The 22,497-nt window shown below is 39.2% G+C and overlaps 1 protein-coding gene across 1 annotated transcript in view; it reads right to left on the bottom strand.

The window, feature by feature from the left end:
* The window catches only part of SNX13 (sorting nexin 13), a gene marked incomplete at its 5' end in the record, with an annotated part of 140,487 nt that extends 124,823 nt beyond the window's left edge, over positions 1 to 15,664 (bottom strand). Inside the window, one exon of the mRNA XM_082846760.1 lies at positions 15,065 to 15,664. Coding sequence (XP_082702886.1) covers positions 15,065 to 15,664 — 600 coding nt within the window. The remainder of the gene's footprint in view (positions 1 to 15,064) is intronic.
* Between the last annotated feature and the right edge of the window lie 6,833 nt (positions 15,665 to 22,497).

The following is a 22,497-nucleotide window of genomic DNA, read 5'->3' as shown; positions in this document are numbered from 1 at the left end:
ATAATGGCTTAATTTCAGCTCTATTTTTATGTATTTAGTTTGTCTTGTTTATGTGATCCTTGATACCATTTCCTGAAGCTAATTACAGAAAATATATTACAAAATTTAAATATTTTTGACACAAAAAGCACAGTCAACAAAAGAAAAATAAATTGGACTATGTCAAAATTTTTAAATGCTGTGCTGCAAATGATACCCTCAAGAAAATGAAAAGCCAACCCACAGAATGAGAAAAAATATTTGTAAATCATATACCTAATAATGAACTTCTACCTGGAATATACAAAGGACTGTTAAAACTAAGAAGGACTTCCCTGATGGCGCAGTAGCTGGGAGTCCGCCTGCCAACGCAGGGAACACAGGTTCGATCCCTGGTATGGGAGGATCCCACATGCTGCAGAGCAGCTAAGCCTGTGCGTCACAACTACTGAGCCCGCACACCACAACTACTGAGCCCGTGTGCTGCAATTACAGAAGCCCACGCGCCTAGAGCCCATGCTCCGCAACAAAAGAAGCCACCACGATGAGAAACCCGCGAACCACAACGAAGAGTAGCCCCCGCTCACTGCAAAGAGAGAAAGCCTGCGTGCAGCAACAAAGACCCAACACAGCCAAAAGTATATAAAAATAAATTAAATAAATAAAAACTGACTAAGAAATAAATAATCTAATTTTAAAATGAGCACAAGATTTGAGTACACATTTCTCCAAAGAAGATAATATAAGTGGTCATAAAAAGCATATGAAAAAATGTTCAACATTATTAGACATTAGGGAAATGCGAATCAAATACACTACAAGATATCACTTCTCAGCCACCAGATGGCTATAATCAAAAAGACAGATTATAACAAATATTCTTGAGGATGCAGAGAAATTAGAAGCCTCCTATATTGCTGGTGGGAATAAAAATAGTGCAGTACTTCTGAAAACAATTTACAGTTCCTCAAAAGGTTAAACATAGAGTTACCATATGATTCAGCAGTTCCATTCTTAGTATATACCCTAGAGAAATGAAAACAGGTCCATACAGAAACGTGTACACAAGTGTTCATAGCAGCACTATTGATAATAGCCCCAAAGTGAAAATAACCCAATATCCATCAATAAATGAAAGAATACACAAAATGTGGTGTTTCTATACAATGGATTACTAGGCAATAAAAAGAAATTTGAAATACTGATGTATGCTACAATATATATGAAACTTGAAAACATGTTAAGTGCAAGAAGCCAGTCACAAAGACCACACACTGTATGATTCCATTTATATAAAGTGTCTGTAACAGGCAAATCCATAGAGACAGACTTGTGATGATAGCCTGGGGCTCAAAGCAGGGAAGATTTGGGAGTGACAGCTAAAGGGTAAGGGTTTTTCTGTTTGAGGGTAATGAGTTCTACAACTTACTGTGGCAACAGATGCACAACTCTGTGAACATACTAAGAGCCACTGAACTGTATTCATGAATGGTATATAAATTACATGTCAATAAAGCTGTTTTTTAAATTACTACTTACTAAACAACAAAGAGAAGTAAAATAAATAAGCAAAAGAGGCTAAAGTCCAGACACACAGATCAATGGAACAAAACAGATTCGAGATAAAAACAATTCTAGAAATAAGTATCTAAAGAGATAAAGTGCAGAAAAGGCACTATCTTTACTGCAGTGGTTCTCAGCCAAGGGCAATTATTTCCCCAGGAAACATTTAGCAATGTATGGAGACATTTTTGGTTATCAAAATGGGGGGTGGGTATCACAGAGGCTAAGGATTTTGCTGTGTGCATCCTACACAGCATCCTAATGCACAAGATAATCATCCACAACAGTGAAGAGCAGAAAGAGGATGAGAAAGAGGAGGGACTTCCCTGGTGGTGCAGTGGTTAAGAATCCGCCTGCCAATGCAGGGGACACGGGTTCGAGCCCTGGTCCAGGAAGATCCCACATGCCTGTGAGGGATAATACAGGTTATGCTATTCCTGTACCTAGGTCAATGTATATGGATAAAGAAAAGAAAAACTAGATTTCCACCAACAGTTTGTGAGAATTTTGAAACGGCTGAAAATTATGTTGCTTGTAATTCTAATCATATTCTTAGAAATAATTAAACACACTAAAACTTGTATTTCTTCTAATACATTTAACAACAAAAAATGATTTTTTAAATTACACTTAAATCATTCCTTTAAAAAGCTCTTTTTCTGAATAACAGAGTTCTAATTCATTACATTTCTTGAAACTACTACGGGAATATTTTAGTGAGGAAGGAAGCTTTATTCCACTATATTTTTCAAGGCCAGAAAGAAAACATCAAAAGGAAATTAAAATGTTGAATGCCCAGGTTTCTCAATAATTCTCCTCCTGTTCCATAAATATCTTGTTCTCTTTAGATTCTGTCACTTTAATACTACTAAAATAAAATCTATTATTTTGATATAATACAGTATTGCACTTGGCATTTCTAACCCAATAATTTGTCTACAGCCTACCCACTCTATTTGAGCCACATTACAGTAAGTACATAAAGATCTTCAGGGGCTTCCCTGGTGGCGCAGTGGTTAAGAATCCGCCTGCCAATGCAGGGGACACGGGTTCGAGCCCTGGTCCAGGAAGAACTCACATGCCACGGAGCAACTAAGCCTGTGCACCACAACTACTGAACCTGCGCTCAGCCCACGAGCCACAACTACTGAGCCCACGTGCCACAGCTACTGAAGCCCGCGCGCCTAGAGCCCGTGCTCTGCAACAAGAGAAGCCACCGTAATGAGAAGCCCACGCACCACAGCTAAGAGTAGTCCCCACTCTATGCAACTAGAGAAAGCCCACGTGCAACAAGGAAGACCCAATGCAGCCAAAAATAATTTAAAAAAAAAATCTTCAAACACCAAGATCATTCTCTATCATTACCTCATACTGAAAAATAAACTCAGTCACACAGCAATTCACCTTAAGCTCCTTTTACAAAAGTGAATCAGAAAGAATGAATTTAGTTTATACATTAGAAGACTGTTATTTACCAAAGTGTTCTCTACTACAGCACACAAAACTTTTACTACAGCAGTTAAATAGTGCAATGCAAGATAAAACAGGCCATATTCATAAGTGGCCCCCCTTCACCTCATTCATATAAGACTGTAACAATACAAGAATAATAGTCCCAATATTGACAATTCAACTTCTGCTTTTCCCCATAATATATAATACAAGGGGAAACTACAGTAAACAGGGTTAAATGTTCAAAGCACAGCCTAGCACTGAACTGTCACCAATCTCCTACCTCTCCCTTTCTTCTTATGAAAAGGAGCATCCTCTGAAACAGCAGGAGCCATGATGTATTAAGTGTTAGTATTAACTGTTTAGTGCTTTGCTAACCACTTTATATAGATTTCTAATTCTCACAACTCTATGACATAAGTTATATTACTAACTCTATTCTATAGATGAGGAAACAGCTAAGTCACAGAAGTGGACCATGAACTGAACTTGGTTTAAAATTTAAGCATGGGGCTTCCCTGGTGGCACAGTGATTAAGAGTCCACCTGTCAGTGCAGGGGACATGGGTTCAAGCCCTGGTCCGGGAAGATCCCACATGCCATGGAGCAACTAAGCCCATGCGCCACAACTACTGAGCCTGAGCTCTAGAGTCTGCGAGCCACAACTACTGAGCCCAAGTGCCACAGCTACTGAAGCCCACGCGCCTAGAGCCCGTGCTCTGCAACAAGAGAAGCCACCACAATGAGAAACCCGTGCACCGCAGTGAAGAGCAGCCCCCACTTGCCACAACTAGAGAAAGCCCATGCACAGCAACAAAAACCCAACGCAGACAAAAATAAATAAATAAATTTTAAAAATAAAAAAAATAGGGCTTCCCTGGTGGCGCAGTGGTTGAGAGTCCACCTGCCAATGCAGGGGATGCGGGTTCGTGTCCCGGTCTGGGAAGATCCCACATGCCGCAGAGCGGCTGGGCCCGTGAGCCATGGCTGCTGAGCCTGCGCGTCCAGAGCCTGTGCTCCGCAACAGGAGAGGCCGCAACAGTGAGAGGCCTGCATACCAAAAAATAAAAAAAATTAAAAAAATAAAATTCAAGCATGTCCTGAACCATTATTTTACACCGACTCTTAAGTAGACTTTTTTAAAAAAAGGATATGGAGGGGGATGGGCAAAATTCTGCACATATATCTAAGGAATCAAATAAAAGTGATTTATTAAGATTTAAAAATTCAATTTATTGGGCTTCCCTGGTGGTGCAGTGGTTGAGAGTCCACCTGCCAATGCAGGGGACGCGGGTTCGTGCCCCGGTCCGGGAAGATCCCACGTGCCGCGGAGCGGCTGGGCCCGTGAGCCATGGCCGCTGAGCCTGCGTGTCCGGAGCCTGTGCTCCGCAACGGGAGAGGCCACAACAGTGAGAGGCCCGCGTACCACAAAAAAAAAAAAAAAAATTCAATTTATCAGAAAAACCTGAAGTAACTAAACTGACACTAATATCTTAGTCCTTGGTACCCCTTAAGAATCTGGTGTAGATTTTGTAGGTATTAGTATTCAGATAACTTTCAAGGTATATTCTAGACTTGGTACAGGTTCAAACAAATTTCCTTCATGTTCCTGAAGGCTGTACAGTAACAACTCCACATCAAAACAATGACCCTGAAAGTACTACAAGATGCTCTTAATTCACAATAAAAAATAAAGCTCAACATTGTTCTCTGTTAACTCAGAGATTATGAGGCTTTTTAATCAATATAAATTCAGACAAGAGGTATACAATCACAAAACGAAATTATACTGAACTGTATATTATTTAAACTGTATTTATTAACTGTATATTATTTAAAAATATATACAAATTGTTGTATACATTCGCCTTTTAAATTTTTAAGCAATGGAAAGTATTTTTAAACCCATTAAGTGGAGTATAACTTAAAAAATAAAAGTTAAATTATTGTGGCCTCTTTAATTTGCTGGAGGTAGGGGAAGGAAAGGGTGAAGGTTAGGGGGAAAAAACTGAGAAAGCAAGCACGCCTACAGACATAGAGGAGAATAATAAAAGAGGTGAGGGAAAAAATCAACACATCCACAAAGCAACAGTGACAAGGGGGAGAAAATAAGTATAGTAAGGAAAATAGAGACAGACACAGATTCACCCACAAAGGACCTTGATGGTATAATCTTCAGCTAACTAAAATGTTATTATCACATGAACACTCCACTCTTTTTTTTTTTTTTTTTTGCAGTACGCGGGCCTCTCACTCTTGTGGCCTCTCCCGTCGCGGAGCACAGGCTCCGGACGCGCAGGCTCAGTGGCCATGGCTCACAGGCCCAGCCGCTCCGCGGCATGTGGGATCTTCCCGGACCGGGGCACGAACCCGTGTCCCCTGCATCGGCAGGCAGACTCCCAACCACTGCGCCACCAGGGAAGCCCAACACTCCACTCTTTGAATATAACAATGTATTGTACTATTACATGAATGCAGATAAGCAGCTCCTGAATAAAGGAACTGAATTTACATTCTTAATACCCATATTTAGATGTATAAGTACAAATCATATTTGTAATAACTTAGCCCTAAGTCTTTTTCTTAACCTACTACACAGTATACTAATACCAATCAAGCTAACTACATAATTTTTTTAAACAAAGTATTTTAACATTCCTCATCTTTCTATTCCCTATAAAAAGGAACAATTCAAGAGAAAAGCTTAAATAAATTCTGAGCTACTTTACATAGAACTTTATCAAATTGACAAGAACCTTAGTACTTCCCATAGCAGAAAACTACACAACACTGGCATCTTTTTAAAGCATAATGTGAGATTATACTACAACTTTTCCCTTTCACTTCATCTACTGTAAAAGCTTTAGTGGGCAGAAGAAATTATTGTTCAGTCAAAAGTTCTAGTCATGACCACAGTATACAAGTGTCACCTCTCTTGATTTCCTCCTGATATTTAGTCTAGATCTAGCTCTTAGTGCAATACATAATTTAGAAAGTTAATAAAAACTGAGAAAGGGAAGAATTAGATCATCTGCATCAAAGGGGATTATTTTGTTTAATTTGACATTTTAAAACTTCCTCAATAAAACAAAGACAAAATACAAAAAACAACTTCAAACACATTCTAAGTTATAAAAAAATAAACCACTTGTTATTTACTTCTGAGGAAATAATAATTAAAATCTAGTTATTTCTTGAGTTTTATTGTGGGAAATACTGTGTGCAGTACTTAACATGGTATTTCACTTAATACTTAGAACAACCCTATAGGGTATCATTAATTTAAAAGTTACACAGATGAAAAAACTGAGGCTCAAAAAGGTTAATAACTTTCTAAGGTCAAAATACTCTGAAGTGACAAAACAGATTCAAATCCAAATAATCTGACACCAACGGCCACTCTTAACCAAAAGCATACACTCTTCTTCAGAAACTAAGAATGTCCAATTTGTGATTAGAAGATGTATATGTGGCAGGGTTGGGGGAGAGAGAGAGAGAGAGATGATTAACACTCTGAGTCCCAGTACAAAGGCAATCTCACTAACTTCTGGAGTTCTATAAATTTTGCATTAGTGCCTATTATTTGTTTGAATATTCTGAGCTATCAGACATTAACTGGTAGAGCTTTTATAAATTATAAAATATTCTTAAGCCTAATTGATTTTTCTAAAATTTTTATATAATCAACACACCCACTATTTGTAAAGTCCATTATTTCAGTTTCTTTTTCTGTACCTTTGTTGTGTTCCACCTTTCAAGTTGTCGCCAACCTCCCTCTAGACCACTTCCTCTTACTCTGCTAACTCTTACCAGGATTAGACTATTGCAACGGTTTGAGTGTTGAGCACTTAGGTAGTACTCAAGAAAAAGTGTATGACGTTAGTAATTAACACTGGACATTAAAGTAGCTAGTTATACTAACAGTTGTGATCTGATTAAACACCCTGAGGAAAGTTCTGAGGAAGAAAAAATGCCACCTCAAATAATCTCAGGAAGAGAAATCAAGAACAAATTCTAAAGTACAATATTACGACTTGGAGAAACATTAGATAATACATAATATCATAGTATCTTAAAATCAGACCATTATTTCCCAAAATCTATGTAATAACTAAACTGAGGTGAAATTTTATTTCAGACTTAACTCTTCCATTAAAACTGTACAACTTCAGTTTTATAACTTCCAAGCTTCAAATGATCGTGAATCGAAGAGCCATTCTCCATACATATCCTGTTGTCACACAACTCTGGCCTGAAAATAAAAGATGTCACAATACAAAGAATCACAGACTCGCTCACCTGCCAAACCACAGCCAGGCTAAAGATAGCTCCAGGGTTCCAAGAGCAAAACCAATTCAGGTTTAAATAGAGTAACATTCAAGGACTCTCCAATAATGCAGGGCTAAGGTCAAAACAGGATTCACCGTAGGAATTTCACAGCTGCATCAGAATTAAAAGGTCTCTCAGGAAATTGGAGAAAACAGTGCAGTAATCTAACAATGGTGAATTATTCCAGATGATTGTATATGAGCCTCTGGCACTAACTGAAAGATCATTAAACCAGCTGCAGAATTATTTTTTTGAACTTTTCTGGTACATATTATTTCTGAATATACAGTGGAATTATAGATGGGTGAAATGATCTAACAATGCTCTAAGAGTGACATTGAGAGGTATTTTAGGTAAGAGATCGTGGTAGCAGCTGCCCTCCTAGAAAAGGTACCCCCCAAATGTCCAACTTTTTGAAATTCATGACTAAATTTTTACTCTTACTTGCAACTTCGAGACAACATTAAAGGTCATACAAACACGAAACACTCAACAAAGCACCACAAAAATCTGCATTACTGTACTATTATAAACAAAGCTTTAGGTTTATCTAGTTCAGGAATACAAACGAAATCATAAAAAGTAAGTAGTAAAAACAAAATAAAATCCAAGTTGTTCTTGCATTTATGATTTGTTACATGAAAATAACATCAATCTAATCAGATTCTTCTCTGTAGGAAAAATTAAAACAGAATTACATTCTAACTGAATGCTTAATGTTCACCTTTTTTTTTTTGTCTAACTTTTGTGTGCGTGTTTTGTGATCCCAAACATAGTATTCAACCACAGTGTACTATTTTAAAAAGCCTAATGGACAGAGATAATAACCAGTCCTTGAAGGGTAATTAATGTGATAGTTTAAATTTATCAAAGACGATTTTTGTCTTAGTAATTTTTCAATTTTACTTTCATTTTGCTGGAGGGAATATTCAACATTCTTTTATTGACAGATATTTAGTGAGGACTAAGCGTGAAGCTCTCTTCCAGGCACTGGGAATACAATGGTAAGCCGCACATTCAGGAGTTTACACGAATATGTAACATACGGGGTAGGGACCAAGTACTACTTTTACCAAGGTAATGGAATTCAGCTACGTCTTTCAGTAAAATCTGGTAGACCTCTTAAGGAGATATAAAGAGTCTTTTCATAAAAACAAAACAAAAGACAAATTCACTTTTTTTTTTTTTTTTTTTTTTTTGCTCCTCTGTTCTCTTGTGTTTTTTTTTCTTCCACTTCTCACTGTGAATTAGCTTGGAACGAATAGAGACAGTAGAAATGGGCTGACTCTTCAGTTGTAAGAAGCAGCTCATTTTAGAGCAGCCATGTCATCCAAACTGGTAGTTTTACCTGGAGTTAACTAAAGCAAATGCAAGTAATTACCTTTTAATTACATTCTCCAACCTTTTATTCCTCTTAATTTTTCATCTTTTAATTACGTAATTTGTTTTATTCTGACAAAAGACCTCAAAGCTTCAGCTGAATGATGGCCAAAGTGGCACCAGTTAGCTCTGATAGTGAATTTTCTGAGGGCAGGTTTCAGGTCAGACACAACTGCAGCACCAGAACTTAGCATGTGCCTACCACAGAGTAGGGCTATTTATGTTTGGTGAACAAAGTGATCCACAAAAATTAATCTCCATTAGTACAAGTTACAACCAAAGCCTTATAAAAATTGTATTAAACAATTAAGAATTAAGAACTTATTAATTTATTTCTTAAGACTCTACCAGGATTTTAATAATTTACCAGGGTTGATTAAAAATAAAGGATTTCTTTTCCCACGAATATTTCACACTGTGTATACACAAATGACTACTAACCCTCAAATAAGTAACCTTTTTCAAAATATTTTTTGGAACTGCCCTTTCAGAAATTCTCTGGAATCAATTTACCAACCACACAAGAAGCTATCCTTATTATTACTCGGCAAGACATGCTCTCAGTCTATTTTTTTTCCTTTCCCTTCTTTTAGTCTAGTCCCTGCCTCTCTGTAACTGCACCAATGGCCAGGGGATACCCTCTTTCTCCTGGGATCCACTGAGAAGCTAGTAAGCCATAAAGCTATGGAGCCTAGAACCTGAATTCATATTAGTGTAAGACATATAGAGAACAAAACTGATGTATTAACCACTAATATTTGTATAATGATTGACAGTTTACAAAGAATTTTATTCTCTATCATTTTATTTGATCTTCATAACAATGTGAGAGTAGCTAGGAAGGTGCTATTATTATCCCAATTTCACAAAGAAGGAAACTAAGGGTCAGAAAGTTCAAACAACTTCCCCAACGTCACATCATAAATAAGTGGTGAAGTTAAGACTCATCCTTAGAAATGCCTAACATATAGGTCATATTCGTGTAGCCTCACTATTGTGGTAGTTGATAGACAAAGTATGCATCACCATGACTTCAACCTATTACTCAAGTTTCAACCATTTTTTAACATGATAAAACAGAGCTGTCCACTTGCTTTAATTCAAAGTTCCCCCTCCTCACAAATATATAAGGCATTGTAATACGAAAATTAAACTTGACTCAGAAAGTCAATGTTAGAGTTCCATCAACTGAGGGAGCACTTGATGGTCTGTGAAACCGCAGAATTTCAAAACACAATTTAAAAAACCATACCCTGAGAACCTCACTCAGGAATGCCATAAAGTCACTTAGCTTTGCCACCAAATGGCTAATTAGTGAGTAGCCAGCATTGGAAACTCTTAACGATGATAGAACCTGTTTTCTTCCTCTTCCAGAAGCTCATGCTCCCTCCTTTTCCATTATTACTCAGCTAACAGAGCTTACTTGATCCACCTAAAACGATCTACTTCAAACATCCTCGCATACCCCTTTTTTTCTCTTTACTCTAGACAATACTCTTTATTCCACAGTTAAACTAGAAATGACACTAAACATAAGCATGAGCACATCTAACAACGTGATTAAATTAACAGATAAAGCACCCTTTATAATCTGTAAAAGTGTATACATGTGCTGGTAGTTAATACACACAGAAATGTAAACCCACACACTTTGCAGTGGCCTTATGATTCACAAACCAATGCCTTGTACCTTTAAAACTACAAACGTCTGTACTTTAATTCCGTATTTCCTCAAATAAATAAAAGTAATTTTATAAACTTGTAGCAATTAAGGCAAAACTTTTAAACACAGTGGACTAGTTAAGAAACTTTTATCAATTTCTATGAAACACTGGTCAACAAACTTTGGAACAATGCATCTGAACACTAGTATCTCCCTACCTAGGACTCCCAAGGATGGTTATGTAAATCTAAAACCTCTATTTTAATATTCTGAAATGCCAAATGGAAGACCTACATTTATCTAATATAAAGTTGTAGAGTTTAACTAAAAAATCACACATTTGCTTTTGTTTGCAATTCTGTCAACCAGCTAGCTAGTTGATAATCAGAAGTGATGAAAAAACGGTATATGCGTGCTAGAATAAGAAAATATAATGAAAATAAATACTAAACAAATATAGTTTATTTATAAGCTCTCTGAAAGTCTGGAATCAGTGGGGGGAAAATAAAACAAAGGCCCTTTAGAATTCTTGAGAAATGGTTGGCAATACTCAACTTGGCTTGTCAAAAGATGTAGAGTGGCAAGCCAGCCTCATTCTAGACAGTAATGTCCTTCTTCTTCCCTTATAAAATCTCTTTCCCACCTCTTAACATCCTCTGAATAGCAATGGGCCTATGCTTCTTGTTCTGGTTAGTAGCCTTTATAATGTCATTAACTAATAATGAAAGAAAGAGCTCACGTCATGTAAGGAGTAACCCACCCCAAGAGTATTTCTCTTAACTAATGTATTAACCAACAAAATCAAGTCATAATTTTTTCTTAAGCACTTACTATGGGCAAGAGTGTGTGTGTGTGTCTTTAAAATGAGCTCTGAAAGTCCAAAGACTCTCCCTTAATGCACAACTCATCACATCTCAGGATTTCCCAAAGCGAAATACAAGAAACTCTGTAAGTATCTGTATTCGTCAGGGTTATCCAGAGAAACAGAACCAATAGGAAATTTTTTTAAGATTTATTATGAGGGCCTGGCTCACAAGATTATGGAAGCTGAGAAGTCCCACCATCTGCTGTCTGCAAGCTGGAGAGCCAGGAAAGCCAGTGGTGTAATTCAATCCAAAGGCCTGAGAATCTGGGGATCTGATGGTATAAATCCCAGTCCAAGGGCAGGAGAAGATGAAATGAAATGTCCCAGCTCAAACAGTGATGCAGAAAAAAAAGGGGCAAATTCTTTCTTCCTATTGTTCTATTCAGGCCCTCAAGAGATTGGATGGTGCCCACCCACGCTGGGGAGAGCAATCTACTTTAACAAGCCCACCAATTCAAATCCTAATCTCATCCTCATCCAGCTGCACCATCACGGTGGTACCCAGAAATAATGTTTAATGTGGCACCCCAAGGCCAATCAAGTTGACACATAAAATTAACCATCACAGTCTCTATGCAATTTGACACAAGTTCTAACACATTCTTTGACAGCAAATCACCTATCAAAAGCTATAAGAAGTCCTTTTTAACTTCCGTTAGGCAAATCTTCCAAATTTATTTGAACTACAAAATTTTACTCCCTTAATTATTAACCTGGGACCTCTAAAAGTGCAGCAGTTTATGCCTTACCCATCTGTACCATATTTGTTAACCACAAAATCAAGAATGAGTGTTAATATATTAAAAAATCAATAAATCTAGATGGAAATAACTTAGCACAACTACAATTTTTATGTAACATTTACTAATGCTCCACATTTACACACAACCCAAACAACTACTAAGTTTAAATAAGTACGATTTTTATTCACTATTTTTAAAAGCACAAGTGTCAACAGGCTGGTAACTGGTTTTTATGCACAGACAATCTCTAGAGTATGCCACAGCAGTGGTGCAAATTCAGCATATTTTCCTACATCTTCTATAACTTTAGTTCTCTATAATAATACCTGCTCAGAAATAATAACCCCAGTAGCTTTTTAAAGTGTGTGTAATGAAAATTTACTAATAAATATTTCATTATATTTGAATGTTGTGAAAATTCAGATTAATTGAAACAAGTTCTCAGGTAAACATCCTATACCGTAAGTCTGATATGTGGAAGTTCACTCCTATTTAAAAAAAACGAGTGGGTGGGGCTTCCCTGGTGGCGTAGTGGTTAAGAATCGTCTGCCAATGCAAGGGGCCACAGGTTCAAGCCCTGGTCCAGGAAGATCCCACATGCCACAGAGCAACTAAGCCCGTGCGCCGCAACTACTAAGCCTGCACTCTAGAGCTCGCAAACCACAACTACTGAGCCCATGTGCCACAACTACTGAGCCTGCACTCTAGAGCCCGTGCTCCGCAACAGAAGCCACAATGAGAAGCCTTCGCACCGCAACAAAGAGTAGCCCCCGCTCTCCGCAACTAGAGAAAGCCTGCGCGCAGCAACGAAGACCCAATGCAGCCAAAAATAAATAAATAAAAGAAAGATATATTAAAATAAATAAATAAAATAAAATCTCTCAAGAGAGCTGAAAACTATCTATGGAGAGGAAAATGGTCAGAGTTCTATACTGAGAGTCAGGAGATGGGATTCTAGTTTTACCTTTGCTTCTAATAATTGTTTGGCCTTGGGTAAGTCTCTGGGCTTCAGTTTTCTCATCTATAAAATGACTACTCACAACCACAGATGAGATCCAAGTACCATTTAATGTGGGCCTTACTTTGGAGAGGTAATCCAGTGTAGTGGTTAATGATAAACTCAGCAGAGACTGCCCAGGTTGGAATCCCGGCTCTTCCACTTAAAAGCTACACACAGCACGCACGCACGCACACACACACACACACACATACACACACACACAGCAATAAAGCACATCTAACTACTATCACTGACTTACTGTTTAAAATATTTCACTGAAAGATGAAATTATTTTAAAATACAGTAGCTTCAGGGAGTTCCCTGGTGGCCTAGCGGTTAGGATTCCGCGGCTTTCACTGCCGTGGCCCGGGTTCAATCCCTGGTCAGGGAATTGACATCCCGCAAGCCGCGTGGCACAGCCAAAAAATAAAATAAAATAAAAATACAGAAGCTTAGAAAGTTCAGCCTTTCCAAATCAAGACTCTCATTTTACTAGCAAGCACTGAGTTCATGTGAAAGCAGTACAACTCTTCAAAGGCTGCTAACCTAAGCCAAATTTAACCAAAAGATTATCTCATAAAATACTGTACATTAGCAATACCACTGAAAATTTATTATAAGGCTAATTATTCCCAACAAAATATCACACTAAAGGTAAAAATAGAACTTCTGCTACTTGCCTTTTTTTTTAACCTAATACTGCTAATGACAACAGAGCTTATGATATACCATAATCTCTGTGAATAAAATTAACCATGGGAATAAAATTAACTACAGGAATGAAAAAAATAATCTGTAGAATTCAGAAATATAAAGTGAACTACAAACTACTAGAAATAAGTAGTTCATGAGTTAAAAATCAACCAATAAGTATTTACCAGGCCCTCCTACACCAGGCTGTGTGCAGATTATTAAGTACAAATACCAAAGTATGAAGTTCTTCAGAGTTAATAAGGCTGGAAAGGCAAGTCCTTTATTATCACATTTTCACACAACAAAAGCCACTCATCTACAAACATTTTTATGTCCTCGTTAGCCCAAGTAGGAATACTTCTCACTGCCCATTAAAACTGTTTGCTATCCTTAGTTCAGCCCACAAAGATGCCCAAACTAGTCCGTGACAGCTGACATTGGAAGCTTCACAGGACTTAAAGTGAGTATAGCTTCTAAGATATTTCCTCAAATCCACAAGCTTCAGAATTTATCTTCAATGACACCCACACTAACATATACCACAACACATAACTGTTAACTTAGGTCAAGTACCTATTTACAACAATTTCGTTCTTTCCCTTAAAGTACTGCTAGTAAAGGCAAACTCTACTTCTTCAAAAAGTCTGCTTTTTGCAATGGTCATCAAGCACTAGAAAAGGGAAATTGATTGGCTAGTCATAGTTGCCCTACTTCCATTTCAGAACCAAGGGAGAAAACTGTTCCACTGAGAGTACCAAGGAAGTCTTAAGCAAATCAAGAGGATAGATGCTAAACTCAACTTCCAGATTCCTACGAGTTAAGCGAAAGGTGACAGGGTGTGGGAGAGGGAGGTGATGTAACTGGGCTATCGAAGTATCCCCCTGAGAAAAAGAGGTCCTCTTCACGAAGCAGTCAAGGTAGGGGGTGGGAAACAAACCGGTCTGGCCGAGTGACAAACCCAGGATGCTGACCGAGCTTGGAGGTGGAGGGCCCTGGAGGCCAGGGACCCGCGAAGAGAGAGACCTCGGGAAAACCGAAGGGGAACAGGAACCAGCAGCAACGCGGAGAGACCGACACTGCCACAGACCAGCGTGTAAGGGGACGCCACGAAGGGAGCGGCGAGTTAGGAGACAGCGACGGCAGGAGGAAGACCAGTGCCAGGGGCGACGAGCAAGTGGCAACTGCGAAAGAAGAGGCACAGGCAGCCGGAGGTGGCGGGACTGTTGAGTCAGCACAGCTCCTCTTCAGGGCGCACTTGTAGGATCCCCGCTCTACTCGGGCCCCGGGGCCCGCTACCAAGGGTCGAGACCGCAGGCGGCGGAAATAATGTTATCCGACCGGCAGGCGCCGGCCCCTTCCCCATCTCACAGGTAAACACTGGCCGCCGTCGCCGCTTACCTCTGTTAACATTATTACACCCCGGGGAAGTGAGCTCCTTCCTAGCCTCGCCGCATGGCAACAGCCGTAGCAGCAGCGAAAACTGCCTGAGCCGCCGCCAACGGCGGCAACAGCTCCTTCAGTCCTCTCCCGGGCGGCGGCTTTACTCGGCTTCGCTGGCTTCCCCCCGGCCCGGCAGCTCTCGACGGACGCGCCGCCATCTTGGAAGAGCGACGTCCGCGTCTCCCCGCGACGTGCGCTCCCATTGGCGGGCGCAGGGGCAGCCGGCGTCTCGTGACCGTCGCCACAGCGCCGGCGCGAGGGGAAGTGGAGGCGGGTGGCCGGAGACCCAATCGGCGCCAGCTGAAAGGGCCCTGGGGCAGGGCGCAGAGGCCGACTTGGGACCGCTGGGAGGGCAAAGAGGCCCCAGCGCGATGCCGGCCCGGCAGTCCGCGCGCGCGTCCGCGGCGGCCGCTGATCCTCCGCCGCACGCCGGGGTCGGTCGGCCCTGGGGTACGGCGAGACGGGCAGAGGCCGAGGCTTCCATGGATGGCGCTGCGGACCTCGCGCGTCTCGGGGACAAGGCGGCAGATGTCCAGTAGAAAAACTTCCCTCTCGCATATCTCCGGCCCCGCGGCGACCCAAGAGCAGGAGGGGGATGTTCGGCTTTCTCCACTGTCTGGGGCTTAAATATGAGCTGAAAGTGCTCCCTGCTCAGCCCCTCTTTCCTTCTAAACTTTGACAGAAACTTTCCTTTGTCCTTACCAGTACTCAGCGTGTTCTCTTCTGGGGTGCGCGACAGGTAGTAGAAGTGATAACAGGCATATCAGCTTTACCCCGGTCGTAGCAGAGTGTCGCTGATTCGGTGTTTGGCCAGCACCTGTATAACAATGAGGGCTTGGTTTTGCTCTTCCTAAGAGACCTCTAAAAAATGTAAAGCCAATTTTGCTTTTTAACTGCGGTCCGTACAACTTCTCTGGCTTCTTGATACAGTGTGTGCGTGTGTGTTTGTGTGTGTGTGTGTGTGTGTGTGTGTGTGTGTGTGTATCATGATGAGCAAATTTCAGCACGTGTCATTGTCAATAGTCCTAACTTAAATGGGACTGAACTCTGGAACGCAGGGTGCATAGAAGCCCCTGTTACTGACACCGTTCTGAACCTGCCACTAGGCGAGTTACAGTGTGTGAAACTGAAGGCAGTCACTTCTACCTGAATTGTAATGAAAGTAATTTACCTGAACCTGCTGTCAAAGTGAGTTACCCTGTTGTATGTTAGAAACCAGTTTCCAAGGAAATTGACAAGTAAATTTTCAAATTTGACACGCAGAATCCTTCCACCTCTTTTAAGGGGTTACAGAGGCATTTGGGAAAGAAGTTCCTTCCCCTTAACCGGAGTCCCCCCTTCCGTTAACAATAGTACTGTTGTGTAAAATGAAATTTACCTAATACATTACTCTTATATTCTCAAAACATTAAGTAAAGGCATTAGAAACTTTGTGTTACCTCTGTTGTGTCCTTATCAAGGAAATAGAATGATTCATTTAGGTAGCCAGGTAGAAATTCAAGATAAATCCTGATTTTACTCAATTCAACTAAGTGACGCAAAGTAATTTGCTGTTGTTTTAATCTACATCTAATACATAACTTTCATATTACTGGGCCAGCAAAATTCTGACCTCTGCAACAGAATAAAATGTGTTACAGGGATTGACAGAATAGCCATGAATAGAAAATAAGATTGGAAAATACTCTCTGGCCTAAGATATTAAGGAAACGAAGAGATACTAGAGACAACAAGGAACCTGGAAAAAGATAACTGTTCCAACCTATAAATAAGAAAACAGAGGAGGCTCATTAATATTTAAGATACCAACTAGTAAATTAAAACTGTAATTTAGGTGTCTGGCCTGAGTATTTAATTTTCACATGTTTTTCCCATTCCAGAAGGAAGGCATTTTCACTTATTTTAAAGGTGATAAATTAAGTGTAGGCACAACTTGAGGTTTGTACCAACCTGTAATATGACATGGCTATGCTTTTAACATTTAGAAGTTTGTCCGTAGACCTAGGAGCAAGCCAAAATCATTAGCTCCAAGTTTTCTCCACCAGAGTTCTTTCTGTGACCTAAAAAACCTTATGTTATCTAGCCTCCCCAGTTCCACCCCACATCCACCTCTCTGACCTCATTTCTGCTAAGCAGTGCTCCTATAACAGCAAGGCATCCTCTAGCCCTGGGGCCTTTGCACTGAATATTTATCTGGAAGGATCTTTCCACCAGGTACCTGCATGGCTAGATCTCTCACTTCTGTTCCATCTTTGCTCAAATACCACCTTTTTCAAGGAAGCCTATTCTGACCATCCTCTTAAAATGTTGCCCCTCCCCCAGTGTCCTCCTAAAAGACTCCCAAGGAAAAGGCCTAATTAAAAATGAAAACAAAATCCTTTGTGTTGAAAGAATTTTTTTTTCAATTGACCATTGTGTGTTCTTATCTTGCAATTAATGGGGGAATTACTTTTACTGTCACTAGAATGCCAGAGAGAAGTTTATGACAGAATAGTAAGCTGAGCCTTTCCCGTAAGCTTATATTACTGCTGATATTTTCAATGGTGATAATGGGATGGGAGGATAATAAAGATAAAATATGTTTAGAAGAAAAGCTTTCTTGGGCTTCCGTGGTGGCGCAGTGGTTCAGAGTCCGCCTGCCGATTCAGGGGACACGGGTTCGTGCCCCGGTCCGGGAAGATCCCACGTGCCGCGGAGCGGCTGGGCCCGTGAGCCATGGCCGCTGAGCCTGCGTGTCCGGAGCCTGTGCTCCGCAACGGGAGAGGCCACAACAGTGAGAGACCCAAGTACCGCAAAAAAAAAAAAAAAAAAAAGCTTTCTTATGTATATATACATTGGCATGAGTCAAAGTTAATTTGCTAGCAAGGGAAGCAACAAAGTAAATAAGGTATGGCATTTCAGAGATTTATGGAAGTTGGGAAAGAGAATGCTTGTAGAAGCAGCTAGCTTCAAAAAAAAAAGTAAGCATCTAATTTGGCACAGATTACAGTTTCATACCACGTGGTCTTAAAAACATCCTATCAGTTGTTACAGAGGAAACCTGGGACAGGCTGACCTGAGATGCCACGTTCTTTGGCTATCAATCAGAAATTTGAAACAAAACAAAACTATCCATCTTAAGAAACACATGATAAGGATACATCTGTGGTTGTTATTGCAAAAGGTTTGATTCCTCAACAAGCAGTGTCCAGTCTAACACAGGAAAGGATGACAAAAAGAGGTCAGAGGCAAAAATCAAGTGTGTGATGCTTTTAAACAGGCCACTGCCAGTGATTTCCAAACCTCCGAGCAACAATTCCGAATATCCAATTTGCCTAATTTTTTAATTTTAAAGCAAAGAAAAAAAATTCATCTACATATTCAGGTTGTCACATGTTAACTATAATCCTTTTTGAGAAACTGTAAAAGTATAGCATCAATCTCCCAAGCAAATTGCATCTATCAAACAGTTGTCACATTTAATCTTTTGGTTTCTTAAACCATATTATTAACTCCAGTTTCTTCATAATGCAATGTCATCAGTGTCACCTACCACCTGTACTGAGCATTAAATAGTACCATACATTCATTAACAAGGTCCAATATCACAGCCAGTGAATCAGTATTAAAATAATGCATTGGCAACAGAGAAGACACATTCTAAGAACAGACAGCAGCAGGATATCCTGATTCTTACAGCTTTAGTATGACAACAGTAAAGCAGAAATTTCAAGGCATTTAAGAGTGTTCTGAAGTCTAGCTTCGAATAGCTCCGCAGGTGCTTTTTTCTTACACAGTATTTTTTGAGGAAATACTGAGGCAACTCAAGACTAAGAGAGAAGCAGTAATAAGGTGAAGTTTTGCTAACAGCAGATGCAGCCATAAAATAATAATATTCACAAGTCCACAATGGTACCAAGATCTCAATAGAAAGGACCATATTACAAATATGTAGAGTCTGTAGTGTATTTCAGAGATTTTACTAGATCACTGACAGCCCCAGTCAATAGTTTTTAAAACAAGTATTTTTACACGATAAAAATCAGCACTTTTCAAACAGTTAATTCTCAATTTTGAATACTATTTTTCAATATATGGGCCAGGTGCTGTGGGAAGCATTTCGCATATATTGAACAATTGAAAAAGACCATCACAGTAGATCTTATTACCCTCCAGGACATGAGTTTAGTAACATTCCCAGGATCGCCTATCAAGGATACATGCTATCAACAAGATCTTGAAGCTGACCTCAGTCACCTCCTTCTCTTTGAGTATAGATCTACATAAATTATTTCAAATTATTTTGCATAGGTGACTTGTCTCTTCTCCATTTTTTATTGATTCAATCATTTCTTTATATGCGTATGTACTCGTAGATATTTATTTTATACTTTGGGTTAAATCCAATACTATTTTATTTGGTTGTTCAAATTGCCTCAGCTTTGGCCACTGGGAGCTCTTTCAGTTGTCCTATGTCCTTTTAATATAATCCCATCACTGGGGGATGGTTTTTTGTTTTTGTTTTTGAGTACTTCCTTAATTTCTCATACTACAAGATACTTCAGGCTCATCATACCTCTGTCCTAGAATCAGCCATTTCTCTAAGGAACTTTGGTTCCTTTATTGGAGAATGGTATTAGAAACCAAGATCTGTTCTTGGTTTCTAGAAACTAGAAACTAGGAACACATCTAAAAACTAGATGTGTTCTTTGCTACTGGTGGTGCCCTTTCTTTTCAGCCCTTGCAGTTAAGAAAGCAAGGAAATATATGCATGTACACTAATCTATATAAATACACCTATCTATATATATTTCTATATGGAACCATCTGTACCTATATTAAACTAAACACAAATTCACAGTGATGTCTACAACTCTAACGCATTACCAGAAGGATCATTCTAGCCTCCTTCCTTGGCTTATCTGTAAATTTTCACTCCAGCAGTGAGAAACCTGATTCCTACTATCAGCCATCCATTTATTTACTTGTTCAATTCCAGTATGCATGTATAGCTGTATCAGAATTGTTAGCCCATAACCCCTTGTGAAATCAATTAGAGTACAGTCTCTAGGTGCAGTTTCTTTTATCTTTAGTCTTACAAACTTCAGTCATTTCCAAAGTTGCTTAGTTCAGTACCTTTCCTCCCACCCTCTTCAGTGAGGTCATTTCTTATATTGATAATATAGTTAGATTCTCTTGTTGCAGTCTACTTTCTTTCTTGAGATTCCCCCAACCTCCTAAATAATTTGAATTTTTAAATTCGCATACCTTAAGTTTCACTCTTTATGCTGATTTCTGACAAACGCATAATGTCACATCATACAGAATAGTTTCACAGCCCTAAAACATAAAGAGAAACGCATAGTGAAATTACTTTTACATTTTTATGCACAGACCCAAACAACTAATGATTTTATAGAAGAAACCTCACTTGGATATAGAGATATCATAAATATATATACATCTATATTATATACATATATAATATTAGATATATTAGACATATAATCCTCTATAATACCTGATATTAAATTCTTACCATGTGCCAGGCTCTGTTCTAAGTGCTTCACAACAACCCAAGAATATAGGAACTGTTATTATTCCCATTTTACAAATGAAGAAATTGGGCCCCAGAGAGTTAAATTTTTTTTTTTTTTTTGCGGTAGGCAGTCCTCTCACTGTTGTGGCCTCTCCCGTTGCGGAGCACAGGCTCCGGACGTGCAGGCTCAGCGGCCATGGCTCACGGGCCCAGCCACTCCGCGGCATGTGGGATCTTCCCGGACCGGGGCACGAACCCGTGTCCCCTGCCTCAGCAGGCGGACTCTCAACCACTGCGCCACCAGGGAAGACGAGAGTTAAATTTTTTGTCCTAGTTGCACAACTAGTAGAAGAGAAAATATTGAATGAAAAAATTAATATATACATACATGTATGTATATATATACACTGTATAGTTATATATTTCAGAATTATATGTGTGTATATATTGTGTTTTCAAGTATATTAAATCAGTTAACTTTAAAAGCTAAAATTTTTCAGTGATCCTGTCCCCAGTTTCTTATGTGAATCATAAGAAAAGTGACTGGCCTTTGACCTCCTGTTTCTGCCTTCAGCCAAAGGAGGAAATGAGAAGAGGAATCAGTACTCACAGACAGAACCTAGTATGTCCACTTATTTAAGGCTTACCTCAGCTAGTTCCATTTTTACAGAGTAAGGGTGAAATCAAAGACTGCTATTATATTGCTTCCTACTTTACTAGCTTAACAACGAAGGTAAAAAAAAGATTGTTCTGAGTTACCAGTGTTTTTAAATGGTTACATATTACGTTAATTGGCATAAAGTTAATGAGACCTGCCTTTACCCTTGCATATATGGTAATCTTTCTGTTTTCAATAAAATTTTTAAATTTAAAAATAACTGTAATAGGCACTTCCCTGGAGGTCCTGTGGTTAAGACTTCGACTTCCAATGCAGGGGGTGCAGGTTCGATCCCTGGTTGGGGAGCTAAGATCCCACATGCCTCGCAGACAAAAAAACAAAACATAAAACAGAAGCAGTATTGTAACAAATTCAATAAGAACTTTAAAAATGGTCTACATCAAAAAAACACTTTAAAAAATTAAAATAAATTAAGAAAAACAAAAATAACTGTAATAGATGTACATACAATTGAATGGAAGAGATATTAGACACATGCCCCATAATATTGGCCATGGAATGAGAAGCGTAGAAGCCTGAGAAGATTTGCATTGTGGTCCTGTCTTTGCTATTAAATAGGATTAAACCTTGAAAGTGAAAATTCATCATTTTTTGAGCTTCACTGTCTTTTTCTGTAAAGTTAAGAGCTTGAAACATATAATTAGATTAACACTAATATACTGTGTACATGAATACAGTCAGTTGTTGCTTGAAGCATTGGGCAATGCACTGCGGCTCAAGATCAAATGCTCTCTAAGGTTTCTTTCAATTTTAAAACTGTGGTACTTATGATAGCAAGTTTTCCTATCACTTTCCTTCAACAAGCATATTCATCATTACCTTTTTCAAAAACCTTGCTACCAAGCAGAGGCAGCTGTGAACTGTTTGTAGTAATGAACTCCTTGAATTACCACCTTTCCACTTAAAATGAGACACCTCCTACCTTGGAACAGCCATGTCTGCAAATATCCGTGAACAGAGAGATCAGCAGAAATGTCAGGAAGAGTTCTGGTGTATAAAAAACAAAGCAAATAATCAAATAAAAAGCACCTAAAATCACGCTATTCTTGAAATCGATAGGACATTCACCTATTTTGGATAGATAAGATTTATCTTGTTCACTTAATCAGCAAAATGCTGAGGGTTTCACATTTTATCTTTAAAAATAGATGTCCTTTTTGGGTTTTCCTGTTGCTGGGGAAGTGTACTTTCTGT

The sequence above is a fragment of the Leucopleurus acutus genome (assembly GCF_964270905.1).
Source record: "Leucopleurus acutus genome assembly, chromosome: 9".
Taxonomy (NCBI): domain Eukaryota; kingdom Metazoa; phylum Chordata; class Mammalia; order Artiodactyla; family Delphinidae; genus Leucopleurus; species Leucopleurus acutus.
Note: the sequence above shows the minus strand (reverse complement) of the source record. Positions and strands in the feature narration are given on the sequence as shown.